General features: G+C 46.0%; 1 protein-coding gene across 2 annotated transcripts in view; it reads right to left on the reverse strand.

Annotated features, from left to right (window-relative positions):
- The window catches only part of Dpy19l3 (dpy-19 like C-mannosyltransferase 3), a 66,330-nt gene that overhangs the window by 34,385 nt on the left and 14,248 nt on the right, over positions 1–17,697 (reverse strand). For both annotated transcript variants that reach the window (XM_021168101.1, XM_029479874.1), the window contains exons 4-6: positions 6,753–6,843; positions 4,163–4,284; positions 2,109–2,254 (exon numbers count right to left, since the gene is read on the reverse strand). In XM_021168101.1, coding sequence (XP_021023760.1) covers positions 2,109–2,254; positions 4,163–4,284; positions 6,753–6,843 — 359 coding nt within the window. The remainder of the gene's footprint in view (positions 1–2,108; positions 2,255–4,162; positions 4,285–6,752; positions 6,844–17,697) is intronic.

A 17,697-nucleotide genomic window follows, 5' to 3' on the forward strand; every position in this document is an offset into this window, starting at 1 on the left:
GGGTACCGAGGCCACGGAGGCCCACACCAAACTCCTCCTCACTGATCTCTAGATGCTGTAGGCAAACACTTTCTTTGCTTTTAAAGATTTTTATGTATATGAATGTTTTGCCAGCAGTGACCAGAAGAGGGCACTGCATCCCCTAGAACTGGAGTTACAGGCAGTCATGATCTGCAATGTGGGTACTAAGAACCAAACCTAGGTCCTCTGCAAGAGCAGCCAGGGTCAAGCCATCTCTCCAGCCCCCAAGGCTCTCCCCTTCTTAGTGGTTTATGTCTGACACTGAGGCTTGCTGATGGCCTTTTCGAATGAATTACCCCACTGGAATGTAGCCCTCCTCCAGAAGGCAAGCGGAGGCAAGCTTTCACCTCTGCTTAATTCAATCAGTTCTGAGAAACACACATGCACAGACTGGGTAACTGATAACAACCTCAAAAAAATAAAAAAAAATGACAGGGCCATTCAGAGTGTGAGAGCGCAGGTGACGCCCTTCTGAGTCAAGGTTCACACCTCTAAACAGAGGTTATGGTATCTACCTTAGGGGCTTGTTTGATTTTCAGACAGGGTATGAAAATCTCTATGTAGCCCTGGCTGTCCTAGAACGCGCTACATAGACCAGGCTGGCCTAGAACTCAGAGATCTGCTTGTCTCTATTTTTGGCACACCACCAAACTCAGCCCCATGTAGGGCTGTTAATAGGATAGATTTTGTAAAGTGCTGAGCACATTATAAGTACTCGCTAGACTTACAATAAAAAATAACTTTGGTAGGGCTGGAGAAAGCACTTGCTGTTCTCGCAGGGGGTCCAGCTTTAGGTCACAGCACCTACATGACAGTTCACAACTGTTTCTAACTCTAGTTCCAGAGAATCCGATACCTTCTACTCCTGCCTTCATAGGTACCAGGCACACATGTGGTGCATATACATATGTAGGCAAACACTTAAATACGTAGGACTAAATTTAAAAGTATTTTTTATAAGGTTAAGAAGAAAATATATATTTTCTTCAATTCAACAATTCAATATCTTTCTTTAAGGCCAGGGTCTCATGTATCCCAGCCAGGCTGGTCGGTGATTTGCTATATTTCAGGGTGCCCTCAGACTTGAGGTGATCCTCCTGCCTTAGCCTTCTGAGTGCTAGAATTATACGGTATAAGCCAATAATCTTTCCTGCTAATACTCTTGAATATATGGAAATATATATTGATAATACTAAATAACAAACTAATTACATAATAACACAGCACTGTGTATTTGCTGCAAATCCTGTCATGATGGACAGGGAAGCTGGGTGTGCTGGGGAGGCCTTAGCAGCTAGGAAAGCAGAGGCAGAAGGATCTGAATTCCAACCCTGCTTGAGCTACAGAGTGAGTTTAAAGACAGCCTAGCAATGTAGTGAGACCCTGTCACACAGCTTAAAAGTTACCAGGAAAATCTGGGACATAGTTTAGTAGTAGAATGCCTCCAGAGCAAATACAATACCCTGGGGGCAACACACACACAAACTCACATACTCAAACACTCTATCACACACATACATGCACACTCACACACAGATAGTCACACACTCTCTCACACACATGCATGCACACACTTTCACACACACACACAAACTCTCACATACACACTCATGCATGCACTCACACACATACACACTCACATATATACATATACACACTCATACACACTCACACACACTTTCACATACACACATACTCACATACACATTCTCATATAAACCCACAAACCCATACAAACCTTTCACATATACTCACTCTCACACCCACCCACAATTATTTACACACACACACTCTCACATACACTTTCACATATACACATTCTCACATACACCCACAAACACATTCAACACAAACACTCTCTCACACACACACATTCTCTCTCTCTCTCTCTCTCTCACATTTACACACAGGCACTCATACACACCCACTCACACACCCTTACATTCACATGCATACTTTCACACACACCTCTCTACTGTTGAGGGAATACCTAAACTGTACGGTGTTCACAGGCATCCTCTGCATAAGAAAACAGTCACTTCTCCTGACTTAAAACTAGGAAAGAGAAGTGAACTGCCCCAACTCACCTGTTGGTGACGTACCAGAGGGCTGCCAACAGTCCCGACAGCCAGGTGCCGCTAAGGAGCCAGCTGGTTATATAAAGGGCCGTGACATAGACTGCTTGGAGCCCGAAAAGAGTGTAGATATAAAAATAAACAGGTTCTAGATATTTCTGTAAAAGACAACAGTAAAGTCTGGTCATCAGGGCTGGGGACACAGCTCAGCGGTAGCCATGTGCCTAGTATCTTAGCTACTGTTCCCCTGCTGTGAAGAGATATAGTGACCAACAGTTTACTGGGGGCTCACACTCTCAGAGGGCGAGTTCATGACCATCATGGCGGGAGCACAGAAGGCAGACTAGAGCTGGATCCACAAACAGGAGGCAGAGGCAGAGCTAACTGGGAATGGTGTTGGCTTTTGAAGCCTTAAAGCCTACCTCCATCCAACACATACCTACTCCAAAAAGGGCCACACCTCCTAACCTTTCCCAAGCAGCTCTATCAACGGGGGATCAAGCATTCAAACATACGCACCCATGGCAGCTATGTTCACTTAAACACCTTGCCTTGAACACACCAGGCCCTTGGTTCATTCCCACACCATGGAGTTTATCGCAGATGTCCCAACCCTCCTTACTGGCATTTAAAAAAAAATATCCACAGAGAGGACTAAGGAGCTGGCTCAGAGGAGCCTAGAGAACAAACTGGTTCACATGGTAGAGTCTAGGGAGCCAGTTCACACAGAGGGGCCTAGGGAGCCAGTTCACACAGAGGGGCCTAGGGAGCCAGTTCGCACAGAGGGACCTAGGGAGCCAGTTCGCACAGAGGGGCCTAGGGAGCCAGTTCACACAGAGGGGCCTAGGGAGCAAGTTCGCACAGAGGGACCTAGGGAGCCAGTTCGCACAGAGGGGCCTAGGGAGCCAGTTCACACAGAGGGACCTAGGGAGCCAGTTCGCACAGAGGGACCTAGGGAGCCAGTTCACACAGAGGGGCCTAGGGAGCCAGTTCACACAGAGGGGCCTAGGGACCCAGTTCGCACAGAGGGACCTAGGGAGCCAGTTCACACAGAGGGGCCTAGGGAGGCAGTTCACACAGAAGGGCCTAGGGAGCCAGTTCACACAGAGGGGCCTAGAGAGTAAGTCAGTCTACATGGAGGGGCTCAGGGAGCTGGCTCAGTGCTTGAATGTGCATATGGATCTTGCAGGGGACCTTAGTTCAGTTCCCAGCACCTATGCTTGGCAGCTCACAACTGCTTGTAACTCCAGTTCCTGGAGACTCTAATGCCTCTAGTCTCCTCCGTATGTTCCTACACTCACATGCACAAACCTCTACGCAAGCACACATACACACATATACAAAATCTAAAATAAATGAAATCCTTATAGAACATGTCTGTAAAAAGGAAATGTTGAGCTTGCAGCTGGCCCCGGCAGCAGGATCATCACGGCTCTCCACCTACGAGCAAGCAGCTGTCTTTCTTCAACTGCGATGCAAGGAGACCTCCAGACAAAGCAAGGTCTAACCTTCCCTAACTCTGCCTCATTCATGTGAGAAGTGCCGATTGTGATCTGACGATGTCATGCATATTTTTTTAAATCATGAAGACAAGTCACAGAGACAGACAGTGGTGGGGCATGCCTTTAATCCCAGCACTTGGGAGGCAGAGGCAGGAGGATCTCCACGTGTTGGGAGTCCAGTCTGGTCTACAGAGCGAGAGGACAGCCAGGGCTACACAGAGAAATCCAGTCTTGAAAACAAACAAACAAACAAACAAACAACCCCAAGAGTAACAGGTTACACATAGAGGAATGGCTACACTTTTTCAAATGAAACGATTTCTCAAGCTTTAGACTGCATGCACAATTATGATATAAGCCAGGAGGCTCTACTTGTAAAATAAAATAACAATAGCTTATAGGATTAAAAACAACAATGATAGCAAACAAACAAAGCAAACACAGTGCCCACAGCGACGATTCTCTACCGAGGCAGCTGAAGTCAGCGGTGAAACACCCACTCTGTGGTGGCAGCATCGACCTACATCAGCCCCTACAAACCCAAGGACAGAGAACACTGCATACCTGTATGGGGAGAACTCTATATAAAACACTGAGAAAAACTTCTTGGTAAATGTTCATTCGTTGAAGGAGGTTGATCGTCCTCATGGATTCAGTTTTATTGTCATAGATTAAGCCATGGAAACCTAAAGGTGTGTGAAGACAAAGCTAGAGTGAATGACGACCAGTGTATACTCCTCCATTCACCCGGCACGACGCACTGCTCTAGCATTCCATTCAGAGTGTGGTCAGAACAGCTCGGAGTGAACCACAGAGCCCGCCAACCCAGAAGGCTGGCACCACAACACAGGCACACTTACAAACTTCTGAACAGAACCCCAGTGGGGCGGCACCCCAACCTGACACAGGTGATGTCACGAAATCAAAAAGCGTCTGCCCAGCAGGGGGACAATCAGAGTGGATACAAACGCCTGTAGAACTGGAGAAAATCTCTGCTAGCTACACCTCATACAGGTGATTAATACCTAGGCTACATTTAAAAAAACTGTAAAAACTGAACATCATAAAAATAAAACTGCTAATCAATAAATGGGCTAATGAACTGTTGAACAGTTTTCAAAATAAAGGACAGAAATGGCTGATAAATATTTTAAAAAGTGTTTGCCATCATTAGCCATCAGGGAAATGCAAACTGAAACAACTTGAGATCTCATTTCGTGCTGGTCAGAATGACCGTCATGAAGAAAGAAAATGACAACAAGTACTGGAGACGATTCTAGGACAGAGGAAGCATTGCCAGCTCCCGGTGGGAGTGTAAACCAGGACAGCAGCTGTGGGAACTAGGATGGATGGAGGCGTCTCAAAAACACTAGAAACGACCACTGAAAATTAGAATGCCCCCCACACATCCCCTGAGAAGCTATTGGCAGTAACGTTAGTGGAGTCAGGGGATTGATTCTCTTTAATGGTATAACCACTGTGAAGTTGCCCAGGCTCCAGTAAATACCCAAAAATGATTATGCTGGCAACCGTGTCTGAACTCAGTGGGTCACAAAGAAAATGAAACAAAACAAAACACACACACACCCCACATGGAGGTAGGTGGGAACCTTGCTGGGAAGGAAGCAAGGCTTAACGGATGCAGGGGAATGACAGTGGGTAATGGGGATGGTGAGAGTGACCAAAAGCATTATATATACACATGGGATTTATCAAAGCATTTCTTTTTTTTTTTTTTTAAAGATTTATTCATTGATTATATGTAAGTACATTATAGCTGTCTTCAGACACTCCAGAAGAGGGAGCCAGATCTTGTTACGGATGGTTGTGAGCCACCATGTGGTTGCTGGGATTTGAACTCTAGACCTTCGGGAGAGCAGTTGGGTGCTCTTACCCACTGAGCCATCTCACCAGCCCGTCAAAGCATTTCTTAAGAGAGGATTTCTTCTTCAAAACTACTCATTACCACTAGGCCTGGGCCAACTGTCAGTGACATCAGAGTTGTTTTTGCCACGTGGCAGGGGCTCATAGGCTGGGACTTACAGAAACAAATCTACCCCGTGTTATGCCTACAGACGGCCCAGGGAGGAAGAGCTACCTCACAGGACGGAGCAGACTCTCGTCAGAACACACTTCTGTTGCAGGTACATTCTGAGGAACTACTGCTCTTGAGACCCTGACCTGCGCTCATGCCAGCATCGAGGGGGCAGAGACCCAGCTCCACAGCGCCACCCCTGCCCTCAGCATCCTGAGAGGTTACCTGAAATTTTCAGGGACTCTGACTTTTGCCAAACCAGATATTGTGGCTTTGATACTGACAAAAAAGAAATTCAGAATTAGCCAGGATGCTGAAGGCAGAGTCAGAGGCTAAACTAAAACTGTTGAGATAAACTCTCGAGAAGAGAGGGCCAGCACACACAAGAGATGCTGGGTCGTGGCATCTCAGGTGTTCCCATGGTGAGTGTGTGCAAGGTACTGGAAGCAGTGGGGATTTCATTGCTCTGGTTTCCTGGGACAGATTACCCGTCTCCTTCGCCCCGCCCCCACCCCGTGCCCCCGTCTCCCCCCCCACCCCCCCATCCCCTCTTTGAAAAGTGAGAAGACACATACCATGAAAGGGATTATAATCTGATAAAATAAAACCAGAAGCTTCGGAAGCTCAAGAGATAGCTCAGTGAGTACTGGCTGCTCTTCCAGTTTGATTCCCAGCACCAACATGGTAGCTCACAACCATCTGTAACTCAATCTTAGGGAACCCAATACCTTCTTCTGACCTCCACAGGCACCAAGAACACATGTGGTACACAGACATGTATGAAGGTGAGACATTCACACATTTAAAATTATGAGCCAGGTGTGGTGACACCTTCATCCCAGCACTCAGGAGGCAGAGGCAGGTGGATCTCCGAATTCAAGGTCAGCCTGGTCTACACCATGGGTTCCAGGAGAGCCAGGGCCATGTAAAAAGACCCTGTCTCAAAGCAAAACAAACACGTGTACACACACACACACGCACACACACACACACACACACACACACACACACACACACACACACACCAATGCATCAGGTGCAAAGAGGGGAAGGGAGAGGATTGAGGAAACAGGGCAGAGGAGTCAGCATGCCCGCATCAGTAGCTGTCGCCGGGATTACCTTGCAGGAGGGTCGGAGCCTGCAGCATCTGCTTGTAGTAAGAATAGTACAGTCCACATTCCGTCCTGAATGAGATTTCTCGCTCTACTTCCTGAAACAAAGTGAGAACTACTGGGTTTACTTGACCTAGTTTTGTTGAAACGCCCACTGTTACTATAGAAACAAGATACGGAACTACAGAGTTTAGGAGAGAAAGGAGACTCTGCACATACCAGAAATCTTAACATAGCGAGGCATGGAGGCTCGTGCCTGCAGTCCCGCCAGCTGGAGGGTGAGACTGGAGGGTCACGAGTTCAAGGCTGACCTGGAGACTATATGGAGGGACCCTGCCTCAAAACAACCAAAAGAAAGCTGATGATGGGGGATGGGCCAGGTCATTCTCTCTACTCTTGTAGATAGATGTGTTTCCATAAAATGTTTTTTTTCTTTTTTTTAAACCTGACAGAACTTGTTTCATTTAAGGTGTATTTCAAAGTTCATGGCTTCATACAACTTACAACTACAGAGAAATCCACAAATCACCACTGGACCTATGTGATAAAGAGTTCTCCGCTCTCTGGGCTTTGAGAGATGGCTCAGCAATAAAGAGACTCCATACACACTTTTATCTTCAAAAGCATAATTGATTTTAAAAGCTATACTCTCTGCCACCACAGACCCCTTTACTCCAGTGTTCCAAAAGCCAGGCCCCCGAGCTGACGTCACACTGTGTAAAAAGTGGTGTAATATACTCGCTAACACAGAGATCCATACTCCACAGACCTCAGGCAGCCGGGAAGAGTTCAGAAACGCTCACATCTGCTGCCAAGCTGCTAAATCCTCATCTCAGCTTGTCTCTGCTCATTCCTACCTGCATGATTTTGGTTTTCAGAGAGTAATAAACATTTTACTAAAAGAGCCATTCATGGGCTAGAGGGGTGGCTGACCTTACAGTGGACATGGGCTCAGTCCCCGCATGCACATGGTAACTCACAACCCTCGGTTGCTCCAGCCCCGGGGAACCTGATGCCTCCTTCTAGGGTACTGCATGCCCACTACACTCACAAACATGCAGGCATATAACTGTACATATAAAAGTTAAAACAACATTTTTTTAAAAAAAAGAACCACTTGGGCTACTTATCTTCTGACCTGAAAATTAGCGTATTTCTCCCACCCTTTACATACTTTTTCTATCCTTTAAAGCACTATGAATTAGGGCCAGTGAGTGGGCTCAGACGATAAAGGTGTTTGCTGCCAAGCCTGACAACCTGACTTCCATCCCATGACCCACTTGGTAGAAAGAGAGAACAAACTCCCACAAGCTATCCTCTGACCTCTGTACACCTGTCTTGGCAAATATATGGTCCATACATGTACACATATGAATGTGCGTGCGCACACACACACACACACACACACACATACATGAAAAACTTCTGTAAAATATAAAAACATGAAGAACCCACTCATGTGCTTGTGGAAAAATCATTAAAAAGATATTCCTAAGAACTAGAGTGTCTCGGCACAAGCTGTTGAGATGGTTGAGCAGGTAGCCTGCAATCAAGCCCGACTACCTGAGTTCCATCCTGAGCCCACGTGGCTGAAGCAGAGAAAAGCCTCCTGAAAGAGGTCCGCTGACCTACACAGATGTGCCACGATACCACATACCCACACCCACGCGCATGCACACACAGATACACATGTGCATACACATGCACATGCACACACAAGCACAACTTAAAAGAAATTTTATAAGAATGCCAAAATATCCAACTATTAACTCCAGCAAACTATTAGCTGGTCCTGTTCCTTCTAGGACCGTGTGAGTACAAGCTTTATATACAGAACTTTCTTTCATAGAAAATAAGCGCTAAAGAAGAGGAGGAAAGAGAGGAGTAAGAGGCATGAAGAAGAAGGGTGTGAAGGAGGAAGGAGGAAGGAGGAAGGGGAAGGGGGAGAGGAAGGAGGGGCAAGGGAGAGAGAAAGAGGAGGACAAGGAGGCGGGGTCTGCAGGCATGGTGGCTCAGGTCTGTACTTCCATTATCCAGGTGGAGACGGGAGAATCACAAAGTCCAGCCTGGGCTACAGAGTGAGATTTCATATCAAAAATCAAAGTTTTAAAGGGGCTGGCGGTGCTGCACATGGTGGGACATGCATTCAATCTCAGCACTCAGGAGGCAGAAGCAGGCAGATCTCTGAGTTTGAGCTCAGCCTGGCCTACATAGGGAGTTCCAGGTCAGCCGGGGCTGCACAGAGAAACCCTGTCTCGAAAGCAAATGAAGAACAACAAGGAAGAGCGCCGTAGATGCACCCCAGAAGTACAGACAGCCTAGCTTACACACCATAGTACAAAGGCAAACAAACAAAGACAATGGAAAACCACCAGTCCCAAATCAACCTCAGCATCTCCGCTTCAGGCAAAGGACGATGGGGAACGTGCCCCTTCTCGGCTTCTACAGTGGTTCTGACTTATCATTCACAACCTTTCCTAGTGATTACACCAACCTGGCCATCTTTAATCTTTGCAAACACACGACTTACTGCTTTGATCACATAAGACCAAACTGCTATCCTGTGCTTCTGCACCGCTCAAATTCCCACCCAGTCAAATAACCATGGAGACTGCCTATTGATGCTAACTGAGCAAATACTAGCTTTTGTCCATGCAATAAATAAATAAATAAAAACAAAAATAAGCCCACGTTAAGTGTAATTACATTCCTCTTTTCTCCAGCTGCCTTTGCGCATTCACAGTGCTGGCTAGCTACTGCCTTTAACAGAGCATCCTAACTCTGAACCTACAGTCACAGCAGGGGAGCCAGCTCAGTCAGTCACAGCTTTGGGCTTCGTTTCCTATAGGGCTCTAAGGGGGAAAACAAAGGCTTATAAAAGAAGAGGGGTTATTCAAAGTATAAAGAGCGGAAGGCTTCCGTGCCCTTCCCCCTCTTTACTATACCCAGAACAGTAAAAACCAAAGAGGGATCTAATTAGTAAAGAACGCATTCAAACATGATTAATTGGTAATCTTGGCACCAGCTGTCTAGAACCAAATGCTATCCTTTATTAGACAGACACTCGCAGGTTTTACATCTGCTTCATGCTAAGAGAACATCTGCCTCGCTCAAACGCTTCCCCAGTTCTACAGCAATTTATACTTTGTCTGGTGGATCTCGCCAATGAAAACGTACATCAGTGGTAGTTACCCTCTGTAGAGCGCCAAGTGGACCAATACTTCGAATTTTAATTTGCACAGGTACTGAGTGGGGAGCAGTATTTGGTGGAAGAATAAAAACGTGTCTGACGACAACAACAGAAGGAAGCAGAAAGACAGATGAACTGCATTCTTGTTCATTTATGTGGAGTGCGCATACACACTCACACGCACAATCCTGCAGAGCCAGCAGAGGGTGTTGGAGCAATGGAAGCCAGAGTTCCAGGCAGCTATGCGCTGACAGTATAGGTGCTGGGAACTGAACTCAGGTCCTTCAGAAGAGCAGTAAGTGCTCTTAACCTCTGACCCACCTCTCCAGCCTTGTGAACTGTATTGTCGAAGATCTGCATCCCTAAAAACATTTCAGTAGCAGCCTGGATAGCATTGTAAGTACTAAAAGAGGAGAGTAAGAGGACTGTTCACAGTCGATGATCTGTACCCGAGGGCACGCAGGCGTGATGCTGGCAATGCCCGAAAGGTTTTCAGGCCCTTTGAGGATAATGGCACTCAGCTCAGGAACACAGCAGGTTCATTTCTAAAAATCTCACATCAATAACTTTTGTTGGTAAAAACTGTTCCCTCCCATCTCCCGATAATTAGGCTGCTGGGAATGGAGAAGCCAACGACCCATTAACTCTCTGAAATGCGGTTTCAGAGTTAACAAATCATCTCACCAAGAGTCGGGGCGTTCACGGGGAGACAGCTGTGCAGAGCCCCGCGCTGGGAACCATGCCCTTGGCAAACATATTTACGGCACGTACATGGTTTATTGTCTGGTTAAATTCCCATCCATCTGTTAGGATGGAAGGATTCCTGCCCTCGAGTTGACTAAAGCTGTGACACGTGACAGCTGACAAGCAGGCTGGTGAGAAGGTTAAGTCTTGCAGGCTCTACCGGCTCCACTGGGCCTGCCCAGAAGCCACCAGCAGCATCTGTGGATTAACCCCATTTATTCCAGGGACACCTTGCTCTGAAGGAGTACGAAAATCCTGCAACATGAAACCTATGCAGATGCTGGTGAAACAGAAGCCTGAGAAAAACAGACTAGGAAGAAGCTGGGAGAGCCATACACGCTTTGAACGGGTGGAAACAAGAGGTCTAAGAATCCAGTCCTGGACCCAAAACAACAAAATCAGTACATAGAGAACAACGGAAAAGGCACGTGACAGCTCACAATCTAAGTCCAGTTCCAGGGGATCTAAACCTGTCCTCTGATTTCCACTGTCACCACTTGGTGCATATACACACATGCAGAAAAACACTTCACATGCATAAAATAAATCAATCTGAAAAACATTTCTGGGCATGGGTGTGGAGGCTGAGGCAGATGGATCTCTGTGAGTTCCTGGCCAGACAGGTCTGTAGAGTGTGACCCTGTCTCAAAAAAGGATGGCGTGTGGATGCTGGTGAAGTGGTGTCTGGGCAGAGATCTGGAGGTGACTGTCGGCTGAGTGGATTCCAGAGGGAAAGGCAATGACACGGAGCCTCACAGGAAGAACAGCCAGGAGGGCGTGGCAGCCTGAGTGCAGATGAAGTACAGGGGAAGCAGGTATTAAGGGCAGGAGGCGGGTACCAGAGGGCGCATCTCCTTGTCCCATAGGTGATGCGAACTCTGGGCCTGTAACTTAAAGAGCTTGGAAGGGTGGAGTGTGCAGAGGGGAGTTAGGAGTTTGTTTTTATATTCATTAAGCTGGGAAAGCACAGGGGATTTATATTTTGAGAGAAGATCTCACTAGGTAGCCCAGGCTGGCTAGCACTGAAGAGATCTTTGTGCTTCTACCTCGTGTTAGGATTACAGACATGCACCACCATGCTTGGCTACACACCACACACACACACACACACACACTTATATAATACATATATATTCTACATATAGAGATTTTTATGTATGTGTCTTTGTGAGTATACACCACAAAGGTGCAGGTGCCCAGTGTGGCCAGAAGAGGGTGTCAGATCCCAGGGAGCTGGAGTTATAGCTGGTTGTAAGCTGCCTGACATGGGCACTGGAAATCAAACTCAGGTCCTCTGGAAAAGATCTATGTACTTTTAACCACTGAGATACCTCCCCAGCCACTTAGCTTTATACTTTTAAAGCTTTTTTTTTTTAAACAATAAACAAAACTGCAGAGTTCTGAGTGGTCCAACTGGACCACTGGGTGAAATAAGCCAGGTTCGGAAAGATCAACAACAGTACATGCATTCCCTCACATGAAGATGGAGACATAGAACACCTGTGAGACACAGGCGCAGAAGGGCTGGCTATGCGGGATAGAGGAAGGGGACCAGAAGGACAGGGAGCAAGACAGGATGGAGACAATGTTTTCCTCATGTGCAGGATCTAGCTTTTCAGCAGGGACAGAGTCACGAAAGCAGAAGTGGGAAGGAGATGAGCAGGGACAAGAGAGGTCACGGGAGGTGGGCAGACAAGTTTAAGGCCAGGCAGGATTCACATCTCATAATGAACGCCACTGTTTACACCTATTTTAAAAATAAGGGAACAAGCCAGGCTTGCATCAAGGGTCTGCTGTAGTGACACAGGCAGAGAAAAGGCACAGCCTTGAGACAGTCACCCTTTTGGACACTATATGTGCTTAGAAGTGGGATTTGCTGAGGGGGTCCATGGAGGGTCTGAATGAGCAAGAGCCTTCAAAGCCTTCCGGCCTATGCCAGTCAGGCATGACGCTTTGAGTTACAGATACGGGAAACACAAGGACAGGCCAGGGCAGGCCAAGGCAGGCTAGGGCTTTGGTCTCTGCACCTGAAACGCCTGTTGGACACCAGAAGAAGTTGGACAACTAAGGGGCTGATACTCAGGTCTCCATTTGGAGGAATCCCTGAGTGGGGTCTTCACTGGGAACCATGATCATGTTGACCTTAGAAATGAGAGTGGACAGAAGAGACCTGGGGTCTTATTCAAGACAAGGCTAGAAACCAAGGAGTGAGTGGCCTTAAGGGGACCCAAGGGCTCAGATGCAGCAGCAGGAACAACTCCTGAAGAGCAAGGCTGGGTGACTTAGCATCTTCAAGATCACTGGGCATTTCACTAAGTGCTTTCATGGGGAAGCTATGCACTTGAGCCGGATTGGAAAGGGTTCCAGAAAGAACCATAAGAGAGAAACAGGGACTACAGGCCATTAAAACGAGACAAGAGCTCAAAGAAAGGAGGGCATGCTGCATGTGTCCCCCAGAAGGGAGCAAAGGTAAAGTGCCTACTGTCGAGTGCTGGGTCTTAGCAGAGGTAGGGAGAGGCCAGAGGCCAGCAGCACTGGCTGTGTGCACGTGAACCAGCCAGGTGCGGTGTGCAGGCTTGTCCTCAGTCCACTTCCACTCCAGCTGGGGCATGGAGAATCGGTGACATCACTCACATCTCTCAATTCTTTTGAATCTCAACTTCTCCTTCATAAAATAATGTATGGTTGACGAGGATGGGGTTTCAAGATTCCAGGTTATAATCTATGTGTGATACACACAGACACAGACACAGACACAGACACACACACACACATAAACATGTTTCCCTAGGAGCAATGGTTTGGCATTGACCAGTTCGGTATTCTCAGTCACTGTATTCTTAGTAGCACAAGAAAACCAACTGCAATTAATTTCCCATTTTGATGTTGGCACTGTGACAGCTTTATAAAATGCGTCCTAGAGTGGTATTATTATTATTATTTTTAAGAATCTGGACAGCTAAAGCTATAGGTCAAGACTAAAACACCTGCCTAGAATCCCCCAGTGAGGGGCTGAAGGTATGGCTCAGTGGTAGAGCCCCTGCCTAGAATCCTCCAGAGAGGGGTAGGGGTGTGGCTAAGAAACAGATCATTTACCTTATATGCAAAGCCCTTAGACCCACCCCTAGTGCAGGAAAAACTTGTCATAATCAAAGAAAATTCCTAGTGTCTGATATTTTTAGGGTAATGAATGGTGAAATATTCCCCATCAAAACTATAGAATTTGTTTTCTGGGGCCACACATGGCAATTCCCATTTTCCTAGAATAAAGTCCATTTTTTCACAGACCATGGATTTGCATAGACATGGCACTTGTGATGTCACAATCGGCTTCTGGTTTGTAGTTTCTGTATTCCTACTCCATTACTTCCATCTTAGTGCGCTGGTGGATGAGGTCACACTGGTGGCTGTCATTTTCACCAAGTGTCTTCCTATTTTCTAGTTATTAATCTGCTTTTTAGCTGTATCCGTCCTTTTGGCAGACTCTTTGCTTTCCAATCCCATGAAGGAATACTCCATTCATATCTAGATTCTCAATCTCACTCTATATCACACTAGCTAAAGCCATAAAACTCTGCATACTGCTTTGAAACACACCTCTGATTTCTAGATTTCATTTATCATTTTTAAACATTCAACATCCACTTCCTCTGCTCCACAAATACTCTAAGGAATACTTTCAGGCACGTCTGCCGCAGACAAGGCCCAGGTTTGATTCTCAGGGCTGCAAGTGAAGAGAGAGTGATGTTGTGGGTGAGGTGGAGACGGGATGGAAACTGGTAAATTACAGGGAGGAGGGAGTTTCATATTTAGTTAGCTCAAACTTTTTATTTAAAGGAATGAATAAATCAATGAGAAAACTGTCACATTATCCTGAAGCAGGAACCAGAGTGCTCACTTTACTGGGAGAGTGAAGTCTATTTTTTTCTGCAAACAAAACCAACACACACTTGGCTCGCAGTCCAGAACACTTTCTGCGCTTGTAGCTGACCCAGGTTGAGTTTCCAGCACCCACACCAGCAGGCTCGCTACTGTCTGGCACTACAGTTCCAGGGGATCCAATGCCCTCTTCTGGCCTTTTGGGGCACAGCACTCACGTGTGCAAGCACACACATAAGCATACACTCATCTACATGCATAATTCATAATTTAGAAATAAGTTTGGAAGTTGGATGTGGAAGTACACAACAGTGAGTTTGAGGACAGCCTGGTCTACATTATAAGCTCCAGGCTACCCAGGAGTAGTGAGACCCTGGTTAAAAAAAAAAAAGTTTGGATATATATGACATCTTTACGTTCATGTATCTTGTGTCCTGCTTTGGGAATGCATATGTGATTGTGTCTTTGTGTGTTCTCTCTCTCTCTCTCTCTCTCTCTCTCTCTCTCTCTCTCTCTCTCTCTGTGTGTGTGTCCTGCTTATAACTTGGGAACTATTCAGGGTGACTTTCTTAACTATGATGACCCAGGACAATTTATTTACCTTTCTGTACTATCTTCTGATGCTCTGCAATGAGTAGTGTGGCCATGTGTGTGCCCTTCTGAGCTTTGGGGTAATTTTCTTCCATAAACACACCTATGGGGCTTTGCATTTGAGACAGCTTCACTAGGGAGCCTACCCTGGTCATGAACCCAGATCTCTCAATTCTCCTATCTGCACTTCTTAGGAGCTAGAATTCCAGGCATGTATTACCACACCACTGATCTATTTATTGATTGGTTGTTGTTGTTTTTGAGACAGGCTCTTAAAGAGTTCAGGCTGGTTTCAGTATCTCGATGTAATTGAAGATGCCCTTAAACTCTGATCCCAGTGCCGAGATCACAGGTGGGCACCACAACATGGTTTATTGGAAACTGGGGATAAACCCAGGGCTTCCTATATGCTATCTATGCAAGCAACTCTATCAACTGAGACCTGTCCCAGACCAACTTACTAGTTTTGAAATAGACACACATTTATAGCTATATTTTGATCTAGCTATAAAAGAGAATCCAGGATGTCTCCATTGCCTTGGTCTTTTTCTCCTTCCCCTTCATGTGTTATGTAATCACATCGTTCCTTGGTCATTACACTATACATCCCAACATTACACATGGAAGCCTGTGTTATTTATATCCAATACACTTTATGCTGTGGCATTAGGTATCTTTGGGCCTATAGTAAATAATGTGAGTTACACTGACAGCATTTCTGACATTTAAAAAATTCTATTCTAGTCTAGTTTTTTAGTTAGTTAGCTTGTTTTGTTTTTGAGATGCAGTCTAGCTAAATAGCCTTGGCTGGTTTGGAATTCACTATGTAGACCAGTCTGGCTTCTGTTGGCTGCTTCTGCCACCTGAGTACTGAGGTTAGAGGCATGCAATGCCAAGCCCCACTTTTGTCATTGTTTAAAAATCTGTCCACAGTCTGGGTTAAATATTTCCTATCAACTTCTTTCAGAGCTTGAAAATCATTTCCCAGGCTAAAAAGAGTTTGTATAATGCCTTTGGTGGTTTGAGTAAGAAAGGCCTTCGTAGGCTCATGTATCTGAATGCTTACCACCAGGGAGTGGCATTATTTGAAAGGATTAGAAGGATTGGAACACATGTGGCCTTGTTGGAGGAAGTGTGTCACTAGGAGTGGGCTTTAAGGTTCCAAAAGCCCAAGCCTGGTTTATACTCTCTCTCTTTCTTGGCCTTCAGATGAGGATGTAGCTACTGTTCCAGAGCCATGCTCCCTGCCACAGTAATGGACTAAACCTCAGAAATTGTAAAGGGTAAGGGGAGGTGAATGCTTTCTCTTATAAGAGTTGCCTTGGTTGTGATGTCTCTTCACAGCAACAGAACAGTGACTAAGACACTGCCTTTATATAGGATGAGATGAGTAAGGTGACATGTCAATTGCTTATTCTATAAGCATCATTCAAAAGTAATTAATTTTTTGTGACAGACTAATATGTAAGTCTCTACTGTAGGCCGAGATTAGCTTCAAACTCACCATCCTCCTGCCTTTGCCTTGAGTGCAGGCATTACAGGTATACGTACTACCAAAGTCAATGCCATCATGATCCCCAAATTTCACATGTGATTATGAAAAATTTTGAGGTGAGAGTAACCTATGACTCTCCTCCTAGGTCATGTGATCTGTAATGGCAAGAGATTTCTTTTTTTTTTTTTTTCTGTAGACCAGGCTGGCCTCGAACTCAAACTCAGAAATCCGCCTTCCGCTGTCTCCCAAGTGCTGAGATCAAAGGCATGCACCACCATGCCCCGCTAAGAGATTTCTTTATTAAGTCCTGCAATTGATCTCTTCCCTCTTCTTGCTCTCTGAAACTGGAGGCTGTGTGTACTATAAAGCCAGTCTGTCACTTAGCTCTACCCCAGTGCTAAGTCTTACACTTACACTGCTCTTCACTTTGTATTCTTCTGTGCGTACAATAGTGGTGTACACGTGTCACCTCATGGGCATGGAGTGGACACCTATGTCATGTTGGCTCTCTCCTCCCCACACACTCAGATTGTCAGGCTATGCCCAAAGTGCTGCCACACAGCAGGCCATCTCAGTGGCTCAGAATTAATGTGTGTGTACAGATACACACATATTCACATGCATGCATGCATGCATACATACAGGGTTTCATGTATCCTTGGCTGGCATCAAACCCATTATGTAGTCCAAGATGACCTTGAACCTCTCATCCTCCTGCCTCTTTCTCTTAATTGCCCAGATTACAGGTCCACTCCACCACAGCACATTTTTGTGGTGTTACATCCTGCTAATAATTTTGCTGGTTAACTTTCTTTGGGATTAGCTGTGTCCTTTCAGTTTGTAAACTCAAATTTCCCTTTTCCTTCAGTTCTCTGGGAAATACAGTTCTGCTTCACCTTTCCCTCCTGTTTGGCTGGCTCCCAGTGTTACATGTTTGCTGGCCTTTGTCTTCCCTGGCTCCGGTGTTACATGTGTGCTGGTCTTTGTCTTCCCTGGCTCCCAGTGTTACATGTTTGCTGGTCTTTGTCTTCCCTGGCTCCCAGTGTTACATGT

This window comes from Mus caroli, chromosome 7, assembly GCF_900094665.2.
Source record: "Mus caroli chromosome 7, CAROLI_EIJ_v1.1, whole genome shotgun sequence".
NCBI classification, from domain to species: domain Eukaryota; kingdom Metazoa; phylum Chordata; class Mammalia; order Rodentia; family Muridae; genus Mus; species Mus caroli.